At 44.0% G+C, this 18,656-nt stretch overlaps 1 protein-coding gene across 2 annotated transcripts in view; it reads right to left on the minus strand.

Annotated features, from left to right (window-relative positions):
- Positions 1-2,060: 2,060 nt before the first annotated feature.
- Positions 2,061-18,656, minus strand: part of DUSP8 (dual specificity phosphatase 8) — a 102,384-nt gene continuing 85,788 nt past the window's right edge. For both annotated transcript variants that reach the window (XM_063117128.1, XM_063117129.1), the window contains 4 exons: positions 8,276-8,442; positions 6,896-7,055; positions 5,354-5,477; positions 2,061-4,317 (listed from right to left, as the gene is read on the minus strand). In XM_063117128.1, coding sequence (XP_062973198.1) covers positions 3,198-4,317; positions 5,354-5,477; positions 6,896-7,055; positions 8,276-8,442 — 1,571 coding nt within the window. In that variant the 3' untranslated portion in view covers positions 2,061-3,197. The remainder of the gene's footprint in view (positions 4,318-5,353; positions 5,478-6,895; positions 7,056-8,275; positions 8,443-18,656) is intronic.

Below are 18,656 nucleotides of genomic sequence, written 5' to 3' on the forward strand. Positions count from 1 at the left end.
AGCAGCAACGCAGTGTCTCTGTCTTGGGTGCTTTTGAGCTGACGCTTCTGCTGCTCCCCATAAAGGAAGAAGTCCAGCATGGGCAACAGTGAAAATGTATGCCATCCCCTCCCACTCTCGTGTTTTGATTGGGATCTTTCACTGTGTTCACTGGATCACCAATATTGTTCTGACCTGCTTGTTTATTCTCCTGGTCCAGGATTCCGTTTTGTACCGGTGAAGGCCAATGTAAAAAATATGGCCCCCAAATGGAGGTTTTTGAAAAATACTTCATGCAGCAGCCTCATGCAGGGGCTGTACTATTTCTCAACGACTCACTATGTGGAGCAGCAGCCCAATCGTATGGACAGCCTTCACACCAGCAGCCACCAGGAATAGTCCTCATTGGGAGATGGGAGGCTTTCCATGTGATTGGGCCTATCTGCATAGTTAGTGGCCTACAAATGTTACCACCCCTGTGGAGAGCCATGCACACTGAACAGCCAGGTGTAGTTGTTGTTTTAGCAACCTCCTTGTGAGGGACATAACATTGACTCAGCCCTAGTTCAACTAGCGGAAAGCAATTCCAGCTCTTTCCTCATCCAAGGCCACACCTTCTACAAAGTAGAGCAGCCTTCCTCAAACTGATGCCCTCCAGATGGGTTGGCTTGCAACTCCCATCCTCCTCCAGCCAGCATAGCTGGGGATGATGAGAGTTGTAGTCCAACACATCTGGAAGGCACCCAGTTGGGGAATGATGAGTGAGGCAGCCAGTTCAGGCAGTAGATTTCTGCCAGTAAACAGTGACAAAATGTACGTTATTTAATATATTATACTTTTTACTGGGTGGCAGCAGTGATGGTGCTGGATTATCCACTCATGTCCTAAGCTACCTACTCTCTGTCTTTTGACATTCATCTTAAAAAGATGCCAGATGAATTTCCCTTCATTTCTCCTAAACATTTAAGAAACCCTGTGCAGGAGGGATTTCTTCCATCCAACCAACCATTTCCTAGTGAGGTAACTCAGGTGGGGCTTTTAGAGCTCAATTTCTTGCGTAGGTGGTAAGTACCCCAGCCAATCCAAACGTTTTCTCAAAAGCAAGACAAATAAGGTCTGTAGCCAAAGGGAACTGCTTAGCAACACATCAGAGGGGTGGAAGGTAGGTGCTGAAGGTGGGCACTGGGAATGGATTGACAAATCCTTCACACTACAGCTGGAATACTACCTGTTCTTTCCAGAACCTCCTTTCTCGAAAGGCTATTTGGTGTGGTCTTCTGCTGGTTCCACTACGTCTCTGGGCTGTTTTCTCAATAGCAGATTTGCATTCATTGGGAAATCCCTGTATGGAAGGGACTCCCTGATAAATGGCAAATGTGTACTTAAGAGTAGACACAGAACTGGAGCTTGAGCACCAACTCTTGCAGTAGTAAGTGGACACCACCTTGCAGCAGGATCCCTAATGTAGGCCTGAGGACCTTAAAGGGATTTATACTCTAGTACCACAATAACTTAATTCATTCATCCTTTCCCGCAGGTTTTAGGTCTCAAGTCTCTCCCCCAACCCAACCCCTTCCACAAAGCCTGCTGGAGCCTGGGTTTAACACTGTTTGAATACGAGCAGCATATGAATGACCATTCACAATAGTCCACCCATTTGTAAGGGCAGGGGATGGCCCATTTGTCACCTTAATTCATCTGGGAGATGCCCTGAGCTACTGGAAAGGGACTCATCCCTTGGGAATTCAACCCCAGGTGCTCCCTCTGTAGAGAGCAATTAAAAAAAGGGGGGAACCTAATTAAATACAGTTCTATCAATGCAGCCTGCTGCCCCCTCCTTACTCTAGGACTCACTTTTCTTAATAGCTACACAAGTGCCTGTCCTCACAATCCTAATCCCACTATTTCCCACCCAAGCCCAGGCAGGGGAAGGTTTTATGGCTTTGATTGCAAATGCTATAGAAGTAGGAAGTAGGTTACAGAAGCATTAAGAAGGATTCCTGGCTCAGTTTGTGTTGAAGATTTTCTCACTTTTCTTTTAAAATAAAAGTGCACGCACGCACGCACGCATACAACACATACACACAGATTTTTCATCCCACATTTGGGGTGTCTGCACCGCTGACATGAGCTACAGAAAGAGCCACAAGCCTAGGATATTGCTTTGAAACTCATGTTTCAGATTTAAATACCATACACAGTAAAAACAGAGCTGGAAGTACCGCCCCTACATTGTCTGAAAATCATTGCCAGAATGAACAGCTTCAAATAAATTAAAAAGAAAAGTTGAAATATTATTTGTCTCAATAAAAACTGTAGTAAAACCATTTAAACCTTTTCTTTGTGTTTTTTTTCTCTCTCTCTCTTTTATATTATATATAATATATATTTATATATGTATAGGGCCGCTGTAGTGCAGCATTAAAGAATATTAGCCAGAGAAACACAGAGGAGCATGCTCAGTATGGGAGTGCAGGGGCTACAGAGGAAAGCCACCGAAAATTACCCCCTCCATGTTTCTGCACCCCAGTCTGGGAAGGAGCCACCAATATACAATGTCCAACCCTGATGGAATGGAACGGGAACTCCCTTCCTGAAAGGGGGAGGGGATGGACAAAATCTTAAGTCATTTCCTATAGGTTAGATAGGAATGTATTATTAACAATTGGTAATGCACTCTTAAAAGAAAAGAACCTGCTTCCCTTTAACTTCCCCCACTGCAAATTCGCTGCTCAAAACAATCATCTTTCTCCAGGAAAACGTTCAATTGGTGGAAATCTTGCAAGGTTAATTTATCCACAGTTTCTCTTTCACCCCATCTTTGAAGTCACACCACAGCTCTCCACTTTCCCCTGTGAGGGGGCGGGGGAAGCACTGTCTGCATGCGAAAGGAAAGAATCCAGGATTCAAAGAGTCTCCACCTGCCAAAAAAAGGGAATGTGGCTGTGGTTCATCTTGGGGGTGGAGGTAGGAACCAAAGGAGGCACTAAGCATGCACCATTATGTTTCTTGACTTTGGATTCATTTAGCTTTGCCTTCGTTTTAGCACGTGTGCCCTTTGGAAATGCACACAGACGTATAAATAATGCCCCCGCCCCCGCCCTTCTTCCCCCCAGTTAAATATCCTTTGTCGGCCCCAACCCATCCATCCACCCACCCACCGATCCACCCACCCACGGATGCACACCCACTTGCTCTCAAATCTCACAAGGTGAACGTCAGGACACCTCTATGATTTCCATGCTGCCTGAAAAGCTAGACTGTTTGCTGATTTTGCCCAGGTCTTCCCGAGACCGGCTCTCGGACAAGGTCTCCTCGAACTCCATCTGGCAGCTCCTCCTCTTGAACTGCTTCTCAGCCGTGGTGTCCTCGTGCCAGCTGTGCCGCACGTCCCGCTGCTCCCCTCGCTGCTTGTCCCTCAGCCTGATCTCGCAGCTTGCCTGGATTGTGCTGCAGCTGAAGGAGGAGTAGCTGGTGGCGCTGGCAAACAGAGCCCCGCTCCCGCTGCCTTTGCTGCCCGAGGCCGAGTCTGTGCTGAAGTACCAGGGGTTCTCCGACGAGGGCGTGCCCGGGGATTCCAAGTGTACCCCCCAAGGGCCAGCAGAGGTTGGCGTCGTGGCCGGCTGCACTAGCTGCTGCCCCACACCAGGGAGGCTCAGCCGAAGGGTCTGCTTGAGACTGTCCTCCATGCTGGTGCTTTTGTGCATGGCACACACCCCGCTGAAGTTAAGGCTCAGCCCATGGGCGGGGGAGCCCGCTTGGTGTCTGTGCTTCCGTCTCTGTCGCACTTTGGCCTCTAGGAGGAAGTCGGGCCCGCTGGGCCAGTCAGGACTATCGGGAACCGGAGAGAACTGGCAGGTACCATTGGGACCTGAAGGGCTGTCCAGCTTACAGAGCTTGGGAGTTTCTCCTGCCTCCGTCGGGCCTGGGGCATCCTGCCTCTGGCTAGGAGAATAGGCTGACTTGATGTCCAAGGAGAAGGAACGCTTCAGCCGGTTGGTGTCTTGGATGCGCTCTGAAGATAAGTGCAGCCCATTGAGCCCTTGCTGTAGCGCCGCAGGTGAGACAACCTTGGGAACTCCTGGCATCCTCTCGGAGTCAACTGAGGAGGTTTCCAAGGTTGTGCTTCTGAAGAGCTCCTCTGCCTTTTCTGAGGCGGACAGAGTCTGGTGCCAGTTGCCTTCAGGTGCTTCAGACTGGTCTTGCTGGGATTCCCCATCACCCTTTTCCCCGTGGGCTTTCAAAGCCTTGAGCAGCTTCAGGCTTCGCTCGTACTCTAGGAGCTGACCCAGGAAGTTGAAGTTGGGAGATATGGAGGGACGCCGGTCTTTGACAAACCTGCCAATGCAAATGAAACAGCTGAGGTTGTTACTTGGGCCTTTCTCACTTCAAATTCATGACTTCCCCGAGTAGGGATGCAATGAGCTGAGATGCTTTAAACCATTTCTCACTGTCTAGCAGCAGTTTATGTAAGGCCATTTTGCATAACCTTCAGGCTCATACAGGAAGATATGAAAACTGCCTGTAATGGGTCCTTCTCTATATATAGCCAAAGAACTACATTTGCTGTGAGTGACAAAAAGATTACTCTTACATCTGAAGGCACATGCATGGATTCAGCTTGCTACAGGCCAGGAGCCAATCTGCCAAGGAAATTCAAGCGGCTACCACAAGCCTGACAGTCACGCAAAAGAGTTTTCTCATTTTTAAATGTATTTTTGTAAGTTGTATTGATAGCCCCTTTGGATTTCCCTTGGAAGGATAGGGAGGACAGAGATCTCTTCTTGATAATTCAAGGGCGCAGGACATAGAATAATGGGCTCAAGTTACAGGAAGCCAGATTCCGGCTGGACATCAGGAAAAACTTCCTGATGTTAGAACAGTACGACAATTGAATCAATTACCTAGGGAGGTTGTGGGCTCTCACACGCCAGAGGCATTCAAGATGCAGCTGGACAGGTATGCTTTAAGGTAGATTCCTGAATTGAGCATGGGGTTGGATTCGATGGTCTTATAGGCTCCTTCCAACTCTACTATTCTATGATTCTATGGAACTGTCAAAAGAGTAACTGAGTACTCTTGAGTCTTACACAGCACTAATTGTTTGATGGCAGATTATAAATCTCAGCAGGTGAGCAGTGTGCTTGTAGCCTGGTGTTCTTTTGTGCTTGTCACCCAGTACTCTTTTGTGGGACACATAGAAAGCATCCTTCATGGGAAAATGAGCTAAAAATGTATTTTTAATAAACTTTCTGAAGGGCTTAAAATAAAGAAATAATAATTTTAAAAACTGTTCACACCAAAAAGCCAAGTTTACTCCTCTTAGCTGGGCAAAGAACATATTAGCACCCTCTTCTTGTGGAAAGCAACCTACCTGTAGGCATCATCTGAAGACATGCCCATGGTCTTCATGATGTATGCAATGGCAATGGTGGCTGATCGGGAGATCCCCGCCAAGCAGTGCACAATCACCTGGCAGCTGGATACCTTGGCTTTGTCTGTAGTATGAAAAGACAATTTTCAGGGTGATATGCTGAAACTATGAGCTACATCATTCTGATAAAAAACAAAAACAGGCTTTTTTAAGGCATCTTAAAGACTAACAAATTTGTTATGGCACAACCTTTTGTGGACTAGCGACCACTTCATGAAAGCCACAAGAACTTGTATTGTTTTTGCCGCTACAGCTTGAAACAGCTCTCTCTCTAGAAATTATGCTGAAGACAGACCTTTTTTTTACAAAATGGGAAGAGGAAGTAATACATACATACATACAATAAATAAGTAGAAGTGGCTGCTAGAAACCAAGATTAGTTGGCCAATTTACCAACTGTTTTTAATTTACAACAAGGTTGGGCGGGAACCTGTGGCCCTCCTGATGTTGTTGGACTACAGCTCCCATCATATCTGACCACTGTTCCTGGTAGTTGTGGCTGATGGGAGTTGTAATCCAGCAACATCTAGAGAGCCATAGGTCCCCCATCTCTGGTTTACATGATACTGATTTTCATTGGGGTCCTGAAATAAATTCAGATTCTACCCATCATTAGCTATCCATGGCAGTCTAAAAGTCTTTTTGGAGATTGTTGCCAGGTCACATTCCTGTAAGTATGACTCTCCTGCTTAGTAACTGGACAGGCACAATACGGGTAGCAGCAAAGCACTTTCCTTCCATGCATGCTGCCCTCCATCTGCTAAAGTTCAATGTGATCCAGAGAAATTAAAAGGAAAAATGCATTATTCATTGCCTACGTGTAGCCCATACAGTCCTTAAAGCCTTGACCAAGGCTGTCTACTTGGTAGCCCCTTGCAGCCAAGAGGAAAAAGATTGGCTGCAAGTGGCTACCAAGATTGGCAAATCAACCCATTATGGGCCTGGAAGTCAAATTCATTCTTTGCAAACTTACACAATTTTGTCACCAGAGCTTCCAATTTCCTAAGAATTCTTTAAGGAGAATTTGGGGGCATTTTCCCTTGCTGTATCTGTTAGGAAACAAATTAATTATGGAGCCCACCATCTCATTAAACCAATAATCTCTGGAGTCAGAATGAACACGGCTGTTCTCAATAAAGAAAAGCACCTAGATAAATCAGAAAACCTTTCTTTGTGGAGCAGCACTGTTGTCCCAAGTGGCATTAGTACCTGTCTGTGATAGTCCAAGTTTACATCAGTCTTGAGGGTTTTGCTGTCTGGGGACTTCAGCACCAGGAAGGTTGTTTTGTACAAAAGGAGAAAGTATGCCTCCCAAGGGCAGACTGGGTGTTTTGCACACAGCAGAGTTAAAAATAGTGTCAATAACAAAACAGTGAGAGGGGTGGGTGGGGGGATGGAAGTGAACAGCTCAGTCACTATCACCCAGGAGCCTTTTGCAGCAACACCACCAAAAAACCCTCTGTGGCTGGTCAGTAGTCTTACCAATGAACTCAATGGACTTGTCCAGCCAGGGAAGGAGCTTCTCACAGTAATTGTCATTGACCGGAATGCGCATGAAGTGACTGTCACAGATGAAATCTGGCTTTGGACAAGAGTTGCTGGCATTGAGGACGTAGCTTATCCCATTCTGGGTCATCAGGTCCTGGGCAAGAGAGAAATAAGTAATGCAAGACAGTTAGTCCAGTATAAGGTCTTTTCATCCATCCTTCCAGAGGTCCTGACTATGCTACTGGCTCTTCCTTCCTTTCCTTCATTTACTACTACGTTGCCCACCCTGCAATTTATGGCTGCGGTGTGTTGTTGGGCATCAGGAAAGGTTTATAGAAATCATTGGCTTTGCCACAATGGAAAAACCACAGCTTCCATTGGGAAGTTAAGACTCACTATGAAAGGGTGAGCAGAAGACACTTTGTATGGTAAACGCTTAAAAAGGAGGCCTGACACAAAGACATCTGGGTTCCAGCTCCTGTTATATCCCTCCCAGTTTTCAAGTACTGAAACTCAACTCTACGGTTCCTCTCTTGAGTTTCCATGGCTCCATTTTTCTAAGCAGTCCTTGGGTAAAAACCTTAACCTCAGCCCCTAGGAGCAAGCTGAGCTCCCAAGCTCACATTCCTGGCATTTTCCTCCCTCATTTCCTTCTACTCCCTATATAAAATGTTTCCTCATCTCCTTTCTGTGTTGCTAGTTTAGACACTTCCACCTACCTCCCCCCTCCCCAGGAAAGAATGCCTGACCGGCTCCCTCCTGCCCAGGATACATGCCCATTGGTATTTTAACAACAATTATGGTTTCTTTCTTCTTTAACGTTATTATTTTTTCTTTAAACAAAAATCTCTTCCCTGCTGTGATATCATAGCCCAGGCATTCTGGCACCTTTTGTAAATACACTGCCTGTTCCTTCCCCTCTACCATTCCCAATGCACAACTTTGTCCATTTTGGGGCCGTCACAAAGGGTTCTTTGCTTGCAGATGTGGGCTAGAGTCTCTACACTGTCCTGCACTTCACCTCAGCATCAGTCACAGTTGAATGCCAAGTTTAATACCTCATCATCTGGCTGTCAGGCTGGACATGGAAGAGCTGAGGTCAGTGTTATTCTTTAGCCTGGCTGGCACTGGACCCTGGCAATAAACAGCTGGCTCCCCTCTTGATGCTCCTGCTGCTGATGTCTTTAACACTTCAGAGGAAACTCACAAACTCTGTCTCTGCCTCTCTGGATTGCATTGTCCCAATTAGACAACGTACAATTTCCCACACAGGTGACATCCCTGCGTTGCTTTCCCAACTACGCACTGTAACTCTTAAGGCAAAGGGGAAGGGTTCTATAAGGCAAGATCACCTCCCTTTTTACCAGGCTGTACCTTATTTAAGACATCTTTCTGGGAGCCTAGATAGAGATGAGGAAGAATGCGAGTTGGGCCAACGTTGGCCACTGGCATGCAAGGCTGGGAGATACTCATTGGCAGGATGGCCGTAGGTTTCCCTTCACAGAGTCCTGGGAAGCAAGATGAGAAGGTGGCAAAGCCCCCTGGGGGGAAAAAAGAGAGAGAGGAGGAAATAAGAACTGTGAGCAATGGCTACTATTTTTCGTAAATTGCATTTTACCATCACATTCTGCTGAAAGGAAACTGAGGCAGAGAGCTAGTGGCTTGCCTAAGGCAAAAATGGGATGTAAACCTAATTCTTTCCCTACTGAAGTGAAACTTTCTGCTCACTGGAACAGACTTCATAACGTTGCCTAATAAGGGCCTTAAGCTATCACGAGAACATTAGATATTACATATATATAAAAGCAAATTCCTTAGATCTCGTGTCACACAGGCTTTCTGGTGCCACATGCTCTCCAGTCCATGTACCCTGATCCTTCAGTAAAGAATAAAGTTCTGCCCTTGTGGATACTGTTGTACTACCCCTGACACTGGGCCTCTTCTGCCAGAGATCGTGTCGGTGTGTTTGTGTGGGTATATAATGAATCTCTTTGTGAGAAGTCCCTAGGATCCACAAACCTTCCTCCACACTTGCCTATTATAATGACAGGCATTTCATTAGGGTCTAATGGAACAATCTATGTCACACTTTTAAAGACTTTTAAACCCACCTCTCTTGTCACTTTTGGACCCATTTTAACCAATACCCAATGCCTTCCTTTGTTACAAGTTTACTATCTCCTTCACTCCCTTAATGAATTTTGTGTATAGCCTCTGAACTGGGGTAGAGTTACCAACCAATTACTCAGTCAGTTAGGGGGCAATCCTAAGAATGTTTAGACAGAAAGAAGTCCTACAACTCCCAGCATTCCCCAGCCAGCATTCCCCAACTCTGATTTAAATAAATATTAACATATTCTGAGAAAGAACAAAGGAAGATGTGTTGGTCTGTAAGAAAAAAATCCAAACCACAGTCAGCCAATACTTTTATTAGGACCAACCAACATGACACAATATAGTGAGCAAGTTTTTGAGTTTTCTAGAATTCTTCATCAGCCTGACAGAATATTGCCTGACTGTGGATTTTGGATACTCAAGAAAAATGTACTATTTTGTGGAATGATTCTATAACATTTAAATGAAGGCAAAGAATGCTTTTGACTAACAAAGCCAAATCATTTGCACTTTAGGAAAATGAACATATTGCCTGAATCAAGAGTCACATGATGATTATAACTGTTTTGTCTTCAGCACTGAATGCCTATTTGAGTGTGCTGCATGCTGCAATAAAAATTCACATTTTAAACCTAAGATTAATGAATCAGCTCATTTATCATACCCATTAATTGCTTCATTCTTTCAGCCCGCTGAAATTATAGCAAACCAAGGGTGGATTAACCATTCACCACTTCTCTTCCTATTACCGTACATATCTTTCAGGATTGGCTCTTTGGTCACCTGCTGATTCCAATATAGTAAGAGAGCCCATGCTGCCTCCTGTAAATCCCTAATATCTCTCCTTTAGGATAAATTATTTTTCATATTACTCTTTAATGTTTTAGAGACTTGTCACCTCCCAGTTGCATCAGCAAGCAGCAGAGACGTTTCCAGCCTGCAGATTTTTAACTGATAACAAAGAAACCGAGTATGTTAGTGACTGGAAGCAGCAGAACACACAATGCTAAGAAAAATAAATTGAATCTGTAGGGGGTAGGTGAGGAGTGTGTGTGTGTGTTTGTAATTCTAGGAAAGTAAGAAATAAATTACCTGCACTGGAATTCAGCCAGGACTCTATGGGATAATTTGACTCCTCTTTTATAAATAGCCCCCCTGGGATCTTTAGCCGCCACATATGAGCAAGACTTGTCATCTGAGAAATGGCAGGCCTAACAGTGTTGCTATGGGTTGATTTAGAAGGGACTGAGGGAAGAGGGTTGCCTAGAGATGAGCCAGTGGTTTTAAAAATGGCCACCTTTAGGGATCCTTTCTATGCTGACCTCCTTGCCAAGAAACTCCTGCCATGGATGCAATGAAACCTCAGGGCACTGCAGAAAATCCAGAAGCATTTTTAGGATATAGCCTCAGTTCCTTCAGGGCACCAGCTAGTTGTATTGGGCCTCACTATTACCCTGTATGAAATGAAAATATAATGCTGGGACTTCAACTGGTGGGTCAAGACCCAGCCTCACCTAAGGTTAGTTGTACAAATAGCACTATTATTGTACAGTGGGTCCCCAAATGCATGTTTGGGCTAAATGTGGGTCCTGCGCCTGAAAAGGGTGAAGTCCACTGAGTCCTAGAACATATCCAACACTTTATTGCAGCTGCCCATTACAGTGGAAAAGTAAAGGGCAAAGCTGTCTTTCAAGGAAGCCAGTACAGATGTTCTTCTTGAGAAAGCCTTGATAAGCTTTGAGATTCCTTAGGATTCTCCCAGAGTACCATTTGAAAGTCGCTGGCCTAGGGAATCATCCCAGGATCCTTCAGCAGAATTGATCTGTTGCTGGTAGATCTCAACCTTCTGTCCATCATGTGTAATCTTTAGCTGAATCACAGCAAACATAGCTGCAGGTCTTTGTACTTGAAACAGACCTACGTCAGAGTCATGCAACATTTCAGTAGCTCCCCCACCCCCTGGGCATCTCTCCGTGGCTCCCACTCATGTACACAGAGCTCTTTTCTATTTCATGCCCGAGTGGCTGGCCGATTAAGCAGCACCATGTACTGCGCTAATTAAAAAAGTGAGGCCATACACTGGGTGGGTGGCCCAGACATTTGAACAGAGATGGCAGGATTTCGTTTCTGAATGGATCCCCTAGTAGATTTTCATGGTCAGATTTGCAGAAATTGATCCAGCAAGCAGCATCTAAATCATGCTAATCCTGTTCTGGTCTGCAGTTTTAGGCTTGGTCTTGTTTTGAATAGTTCCTAACACTGAGCGGAGAGAAAGCAAATCAGAAAGATCTGCCTTCCTCTGAAACTGTGATATTCAATAGTAAGAATCTGAAAAGATTGCTTTCCAAATTGATAGCCTTATATTGGACTGATGCTACTCAAGTGGAAGTATATTTAAAGGTAAAGTGGGTGGGGATTACAGGTATGGATCACCAATTTCTAATTCAGTTTGGCAAAATTATTTTAACAAGGATCTAACCTCCCCCAACCCCATTCTAGGAACAATTTAAAGCCACATTTTACATAAAGCACTGTTGCTGGCTCCTCCCAAAAGAAGGCAAAGCCTGATGTAAAGCTCATACAAACATCTTCCTTGCGATAGCCTTGCTTTCAATAAAGTAAAACACTTTATCAACGTAACACTTTATGGATGTTTTCCCTACAGCAACTCCCAGATAGGAAATAAAACACACTGATTTTCTTTGGTAGACAATATTAACTCTCTGGTCAACTAAACTACTTGAAATACTGAAAAATTTCACAAGGCCTCATCTATTTGGAATGCAAAGAGTTAATGTGCCTTGTAGCACCACCTTCTCCATGGCTCTTTGTGACATGACATCACTCCCTCAACCGGGATATTAAATCAGAATGAATGAAACCAGATTAGCACAGGTGCACATGAGATCTGGTTACTCCTATCTGCCTCCACAACACTCCCCCTGCCCCTTCTTGCATCAATTTCACCAGGAAGCATAAATCATGTGCTTGATAGGAGTGTATGTAAGTATGCGTAATTTCCCCCTTTCTCTTGGACTGAGGGGAGCAGGGGTGGGGGGATAATCTAAGAGTCACGACTTAGGCATCTGGAAATACTAGGAGAAGTCATCCTAGACACAGCCTACTCCCTTTTAAATTTTTTAATGTTTACATTTATACTTGTTCTATTTTACGGTTTTAATTGTGCACTGCCCAGAGAGCTTCAGCTGATGGGCAGTATAAAAATATAATAAATAAATATAAATACTAGGAAATGTGCTGCCCTTTGTCATGTGAACTTATGAAGTTGTGTTTAGTCCACTGGTCCATCTAGAAAACAGAATTATGTATTCTGGCTAGCAGAGGCTATTAAAGGTCTGAAGTCCAAACCAGATGGAAGCAGATCCATGGGTTTAAATCTAGATCTGCCCCAATCATGCAAAAAAGAAGGGGCTGTTTTTAACAGCAAAAGGGATGCACGGATGTACTGTGCAGATCTCTTCCCTTGCCTGCTACTTTCCTCTCTGTAGTCCTATCTGTTCAAGCACTTTTCTCAGCTGAGCACACTGTTGTTACAGGAGTTCAGCAGAGGAGAACAGTGACAGGTGAGAGGGGGACAGACAGAGTGTGGATAGGTAAGCTCTGTGTATGTTATGCACGTCACCTGCATACCCCTTTTACTCTTTTAAACAGATGCCTTTCTCTCTGTGTGGTCGGGGTAGAGTCATGTTAAAGTACAAAGCTCTGCTGCCACGAATCTCATTTGTCAGAGATCTTTTAACTGGAAATGCCAGGAGCTGAAGCTGGCACGTTTTGTATGCAATACAAAACGTGCCCCCCCCCACCAAGAGCCCCCTTTAATAGAAATAGACCTTCTCTAGTGACTCTGAATTTTCAGGACAAAACCCAACAACAACCAATGTTCACCATGTCTATCAGGCAAAATGGCAAAGAGGGCTTAAAAAAAAGTCCTCCAATGAATGCTAGAGATGGAAAAACAGGTCTGTGTATCCATGAGTGCCCAACTTTTTACAATGGACACATGCTGATGCATATACCACCACAGAATCTGCACTATGCTGTAAACTGGTTTGTTCATCTAGCCATCTTGTAAGCTGAATTGCAGAGTACTGTGATAGATAATATGATCACTATGCTGATACCTGCATGATCTCACAGGACTCTTGTTGTGGGTAACATGATCACTATGCTGATATCTGCATGATGTTACAGGAGTCTTGTTGTGGCTAGCAAAGATAGTATCTCTGGATGCATTCTACTGGGAAGTGCTGCTCCCATTAATTTTGGTAAGAACTTCCCGATGGGTCCTGCTCTTTGGGGTTTTAGAATCTTCACACGTCATTCATGTACTTGACCAGTGTTGCCCACTTTCAACAGAGAACTGCAGCGCTGAGAAACTTGCTTAGTCCATACAGGTGAACTACAATACAGAGATTTTTCTTGACCAGTTCTAGCCTGACAGCCTGATCGTTCTCTACCATACCGGCTGAGGGAAATATATCACCTACATTACTTGCTTGGCCCCTCTCCCTCTCCCATATTTATTAAAAGCTTTGCCTTACTGCATTCAGCTTAGGCTGTGTTTTTTCCCCTTTTTTCTTTTAAGGTAGAAGAAATGACATCAGAGTTAAAGCAGGATAGCACCTGCTGGTACTCTCCGAACAATGCCATCTCCCCTTCCAGGATTTGTCGGTCAGCAGATCCCTGCCAGTTTTGTGGGTAAAAATGCAACCAACCTTGCAGGGGGCCCTTAGAATGCTAAAGAGGATTCACAGAGGAAAGTAGTGCCCCTTCTATCTCAAGTAACCCTTTTTAGGGGGTGCAGTTTCCCCCTTATTGCCAAAGGATGTGTATGCCAAGTGAATTTAAGGCACAGAATAAATCTTATTGGATACAATGCAAAAAGAACCAGGTTTTCCTGAGTTCCGTTGGAATAGGTGGGATTGAACTATACAGTGAAATTGTTAACATCCCTTAAACAAAATGGGGGCTTGGGCAGAGAAAGGAGAGCGAAAAATATAAAGAGAGAAGCTGGGAAAAGGGTGGTGGGGTAAATGGGGCATGAGCTAGATAAGGCAGTGGAGGAAGCACAAGGAAAGGAGGAAACAGAAGCCTGAAGAGATGCCAGGCCAAGGGAAGAAGCAGAAGATTTAGGAAAAGGGTTGTGAGAGAGATACCCCCCCCCCCCGCCCACACACACATCCCCAGAACGATGGGAAGAACAGAAGGTCAGCAGTCAGTGAGCAAGTGCTCTTGGCCATAATAGTGGCTTTAAGGCCTGTAGTTTCTTTTTAATTTCCAGAAGCCAGTGTAGCTTAATGCAAAATCACCAAGGACGCAAGCAGAGTTCCTGACATGATTGATGATGGGGCTGGCTTTGCTATTAATATATGCTAGCTGCCTTTCTAGCTTCAGATCAAGAAAGAAAAATATAACAAAGATCCTGGGTCTTGTACATTCACAGCTCCTCTATTGGTCAAACTATATGGCCTGGGAGTGCCATTCTTTTGGCATGAGTGGAATCTGTTTGTGGGACAGAGTGGGTGGAAAGAGCTCTCAGATTTCTTATAACTGCGCTCTCCAGTAGGAGATCTGGCTGAGGCTTTAAGGATAGGACTTGATTCCTCACCCTGTTCAGAATCCTGAGCCTGGCCAAAGTTGCAGCATTCGGGGAGGCTTTAGACACGATTCCCAGCCAAATGTAGAAGACCAGCTACCTGGTTTATAGAATGTCTTGTACCATGCAACGCTGGAGCTACTAGATGTGAGCAGAGATGAGATCTAATTTGAAGAGAAACCCTGGCGCCTGCCTCTTTTAAAAACAACATATGACAAGAATGTTGCAAGAGATTAGGGCAGCACCTGGATGTTAGCAGAGAAGGAAAAAATACTCTCCATACAAGCCCCATTCAAGCTGCTCATAGAGTAATCAACCTCCCTATTTAAGCACCTTAAGAAATCTTGGCGGCATTAAGGAATCCAGCCTCAGGCTATCCTGGAGAGATAAGGATATGCTTTTAAATTACATGCAGAAGACACCACAACTTCCTAACTCCCAGTTTTGCTCCAGCTACTAGATGAGGGCTGATTCAGTCAACCATTCTCTGTACTACCAACATTTTCCCTAGCCTGCACTGCACCATGCACACAGCAAATGAATTGTCTGATCTGACCACAGTAGGCACAAAGCACAATGTTTCTGGTTCAACTCTGGTCTTTGCTTTGAAGTCATTTGGTGACCTTAAGCAAGCCTTTTTCTCTCTCAGCCCCCTATCTGCAATTAAAGGAAAGTTTAGCCATAGCATAACCTGCACTTGCTGGGTTCACACGACACAACAATTGCCGAACGGGGATTTTATATTCAATCTAGTGCTCAAGGGCACTGCGGCTCGTCGGAACCTAGTCATTGTGACCCTCTGAAAAATTTGTCACAAGTGCCAACTGCAATTAGGCACACTGATGTGGGTTTGAGAAATAGTGTATAAAATTGCCATTTTTAGTTCGATGTTCCTCCTCGTTGGAAACATTCTGCATTTAACAAAGTCCTATTTGTGAAGAAATAAAGTTGACACAGGTAGCAAGAGAGATGGGGCAGATTTTTTTTTTAAAAAAGGGGAATGTACCTTACAATTACGGATAACGGAGAGGCAAGAGTGAGAGGATTCGTAACCTGCTGTATTAGAAATGGACAATGTACAATCCAAGGACTGAAAGTGCTTTTAGCCTGCAGATTTCTATTAGAATCCTTCTGAGAACCTCAAATTTTCTGTTCAGTTCAAATTCATTGCTTATAACCTTAGGTCATCAAATTTAATTTCAGGAAAGGGAAGCTTTCCCACTTTTACAGTTACCAAAATAAGATTGAAAATAGGAGGGTAGTATGTCTGCAGGGCACAGTAACTAGTAGGCAAAGGATAAGAGCTCCACATTTATTTGGCCATATATCATGATCACGAAGTCTATTTTTGTGGTATGAGGAGCTGGATCATATATTTTTTTAGCATACAGGCGTTAACATAATATCAGGCATCTGGGTCATCCCAATTTAGCTGGTAGAGCAAGATTTGTTCACAGTGATATAAATTGCAATATTGTGCAAATTCAGAATTCAGAAATTAATGGTGACCTTCCAGACCATCTCATGTTTGTTGCTGAAGATATTGTACAGCTCTGTCCCCCTACCTTCAATATACAACTATAAAATTCTACATATTGTGTTAAAGCCTCTTCTAGTGTACCAACCTCATCCTAATAGTACGTATACACTGTTAGTTATATCATGACTAACAGTGAATGGTTCATTTCCTCCTCAAAGGTTTCTCCCTGTATAAATTAACTGAGGCAAAGTCAAAAGATATGATAATAGGTTAAAACATCTTATCAAGACAGCTTTTATGCAGTAGCCAGATTGAGTAGAAATTCAAATCTTATCTGATCTTTCTTTAGATACATTGCAATTTCTTAGATTTTTTAACATCTGTTTCGCAGCTTGACAAGATAGGTTATAAATGTGAATCCCCTTAAAAAAAAAACTTTTCACACTAGTAAAGCCATAGATGTGCATATGACCACTGAGAGGAGGCCATTTCTAGATCAGTACAACATACGGAGTCCGGTACATAACTAACTCTAGCAGAAATTGACAATGCTTTTTATAAACAAAGGATTATTCATTTTTGTTAAACTAGAGTCTATAAAATTCCAGTCTTATTGTGGTTGTTTTCAACTTTATTAGAAATCTTGCCTTGCTAAGTTGTAAATTGTTTCTTAGGGGCTGTCTATACGTTGGGAAAGCCCTGGGGTGCCTCCGCAGTGGCGCTGTATCGTTTATACAACGCAGAAGCCAGTGCAGAGCCATCCCAGGGCTTTCCCCTGAAGCTCAGAAATAAAAAAGTCGGGAACTTATAATGGTGCATCTGCTGTCTCTCGCCACTCTGGAGGCATGGCCGGGTAGATGGTGACCTCTGATTGATCGCCATCTGCCTGGACAGAGGGGAGGGGGCGGGCCTGCGAGCTGAATGGCCACTGGAACGCTCCTGTGCTTCCTTCGCATGGAGAGAAAGAAATGCTTGGTGGGGAAAGCCCCACAAGGTAAGATGGAAAATAAAAGGGAAGCAGCACCTGTGCAGAAATGCACAGCACACCATGGAGTGGCAGCGGCTCCTCCTCCTCCATTGATGGATGCAAACCCCGCACTCACTCCTTGGTGTGGGGGCAACCCCGCAGGAGTGCAAGCGCAGGGTTTTGGGGGCTCTAACGCCAATGCATTGTTGTCAAGACAGTGCCTTATTCTTTGGCACCAATATCTCTTCCTTGTAGTATCGTATGTTTTAAAAACCTGTAACTACAGAATTAAAAACCCTGTTGCCTTTCTGATTGGCCAGCCACACTGAAATTACTAAATACACCACATCACAACTGCTAGCAAACTCAGTCACCTTAATGTGAGCTGAATGGAAATATAGAGTTATGTATTAAACGAAGGAAGCCCACTGCTTCACCATACAAGTGCATATTCTATTTGCAACTCAAACTGCATCTGCCACTGCTCTTTCTGCTTGCAGTGGCATTTGGTAAGGCAGTAAATGTGTTCTCTCGTTTTGTATAGCACCTATTACACATTAGGGACTTTAAAAAAAATGATGTGGTTTGAGTTACATAACTGCTTCACCACACACATCACTCTGTATCGATCCACACAATACACATTGTTAAAAAGTCAATTTGGTTGTATGAATGTTCCCTTAAGTATCTACCACATTATTAAGAACATAAGAAAAGCCATGCTGTATAAGACCAAGGATCCATCTAGCCCAGCATTCTGTCCACACTGTGGCCGACCAGCTGTAGACGAGAAGCCACATACAGTTTTGAGCATATTCCTCTTACCACTAGATTCAGGTAATCTTCATCCCCCATGTTAAATAGAAGTGAAGATGAGTTTTAAAAAAGGCTTATTCAAGGCCATATAGGAAATATCTGGTGGAACAGCCAGTGGTCCACTTCCAAAGAAAGATCCACATGCACACGCTAAGCTTTCTGCACTTTCCCCCCAGGAACAACTCTCAGCTGATGCACATTCATGGTTCTATCGGTTTCTCAGCAGGTGTGAGAGAGCCCAGTTTGCAGCAGCTATTTGGGGAAATTCTGAAGGAAATCCCAAGTGTTCAAGCAGACGTCTTCTCTTCCATCTTTGAGACAGAAGTCAATATAGGTAAACTTACAAATCCTAGATTAGCCCCCTAATCAGTAAGAAACCTTTCTCTTCTCCAATGAATCATAGCACAAAAGCATTTAAAAAGTATATCATGCAGGTTCATTTGCAAGTTTCCGTCATACTCTGTTGCCTGGCAACTATTTATGTTTCAAGTGCTTAACATTTTGATCATGAAACCATTCTATTACTCCCCTAACACCAGGATTCTCCTCCTTTGTAAGAACTGGTATTTTTCTCAAGCTTCTTCGCAGTTCTGTGGAAATTCCCTAGTTCCCCAAGATTATTCTTGATTATTTATTACTTTGTAGTGCTATCCTCTCTTCCTCTTTCTGACCACCATTTAATTATTTCTAAATTCTACTCCTCCCCTGTATTGTCCCCCCCCACACACACACATTATTTTTCTGTTGATTTGGATTCTTT

The sequence above is a fragment of the Elgaria multicarinata genome, chromosome 2 (assembly GCF_023053635.1).
Source record: "Elgaria multicarinata webbii isolate HBS135686 ecotype San Diego chromosome 2, rElgMul1.1.pri, whole genome shotgun sequence".
NCBI classification, from domain to species: Eukaryota; Metazoa; Chordata; class Lepidosauria; order Squamata; family Anguidae; genus Elgaria; species Elgaria multicarinata.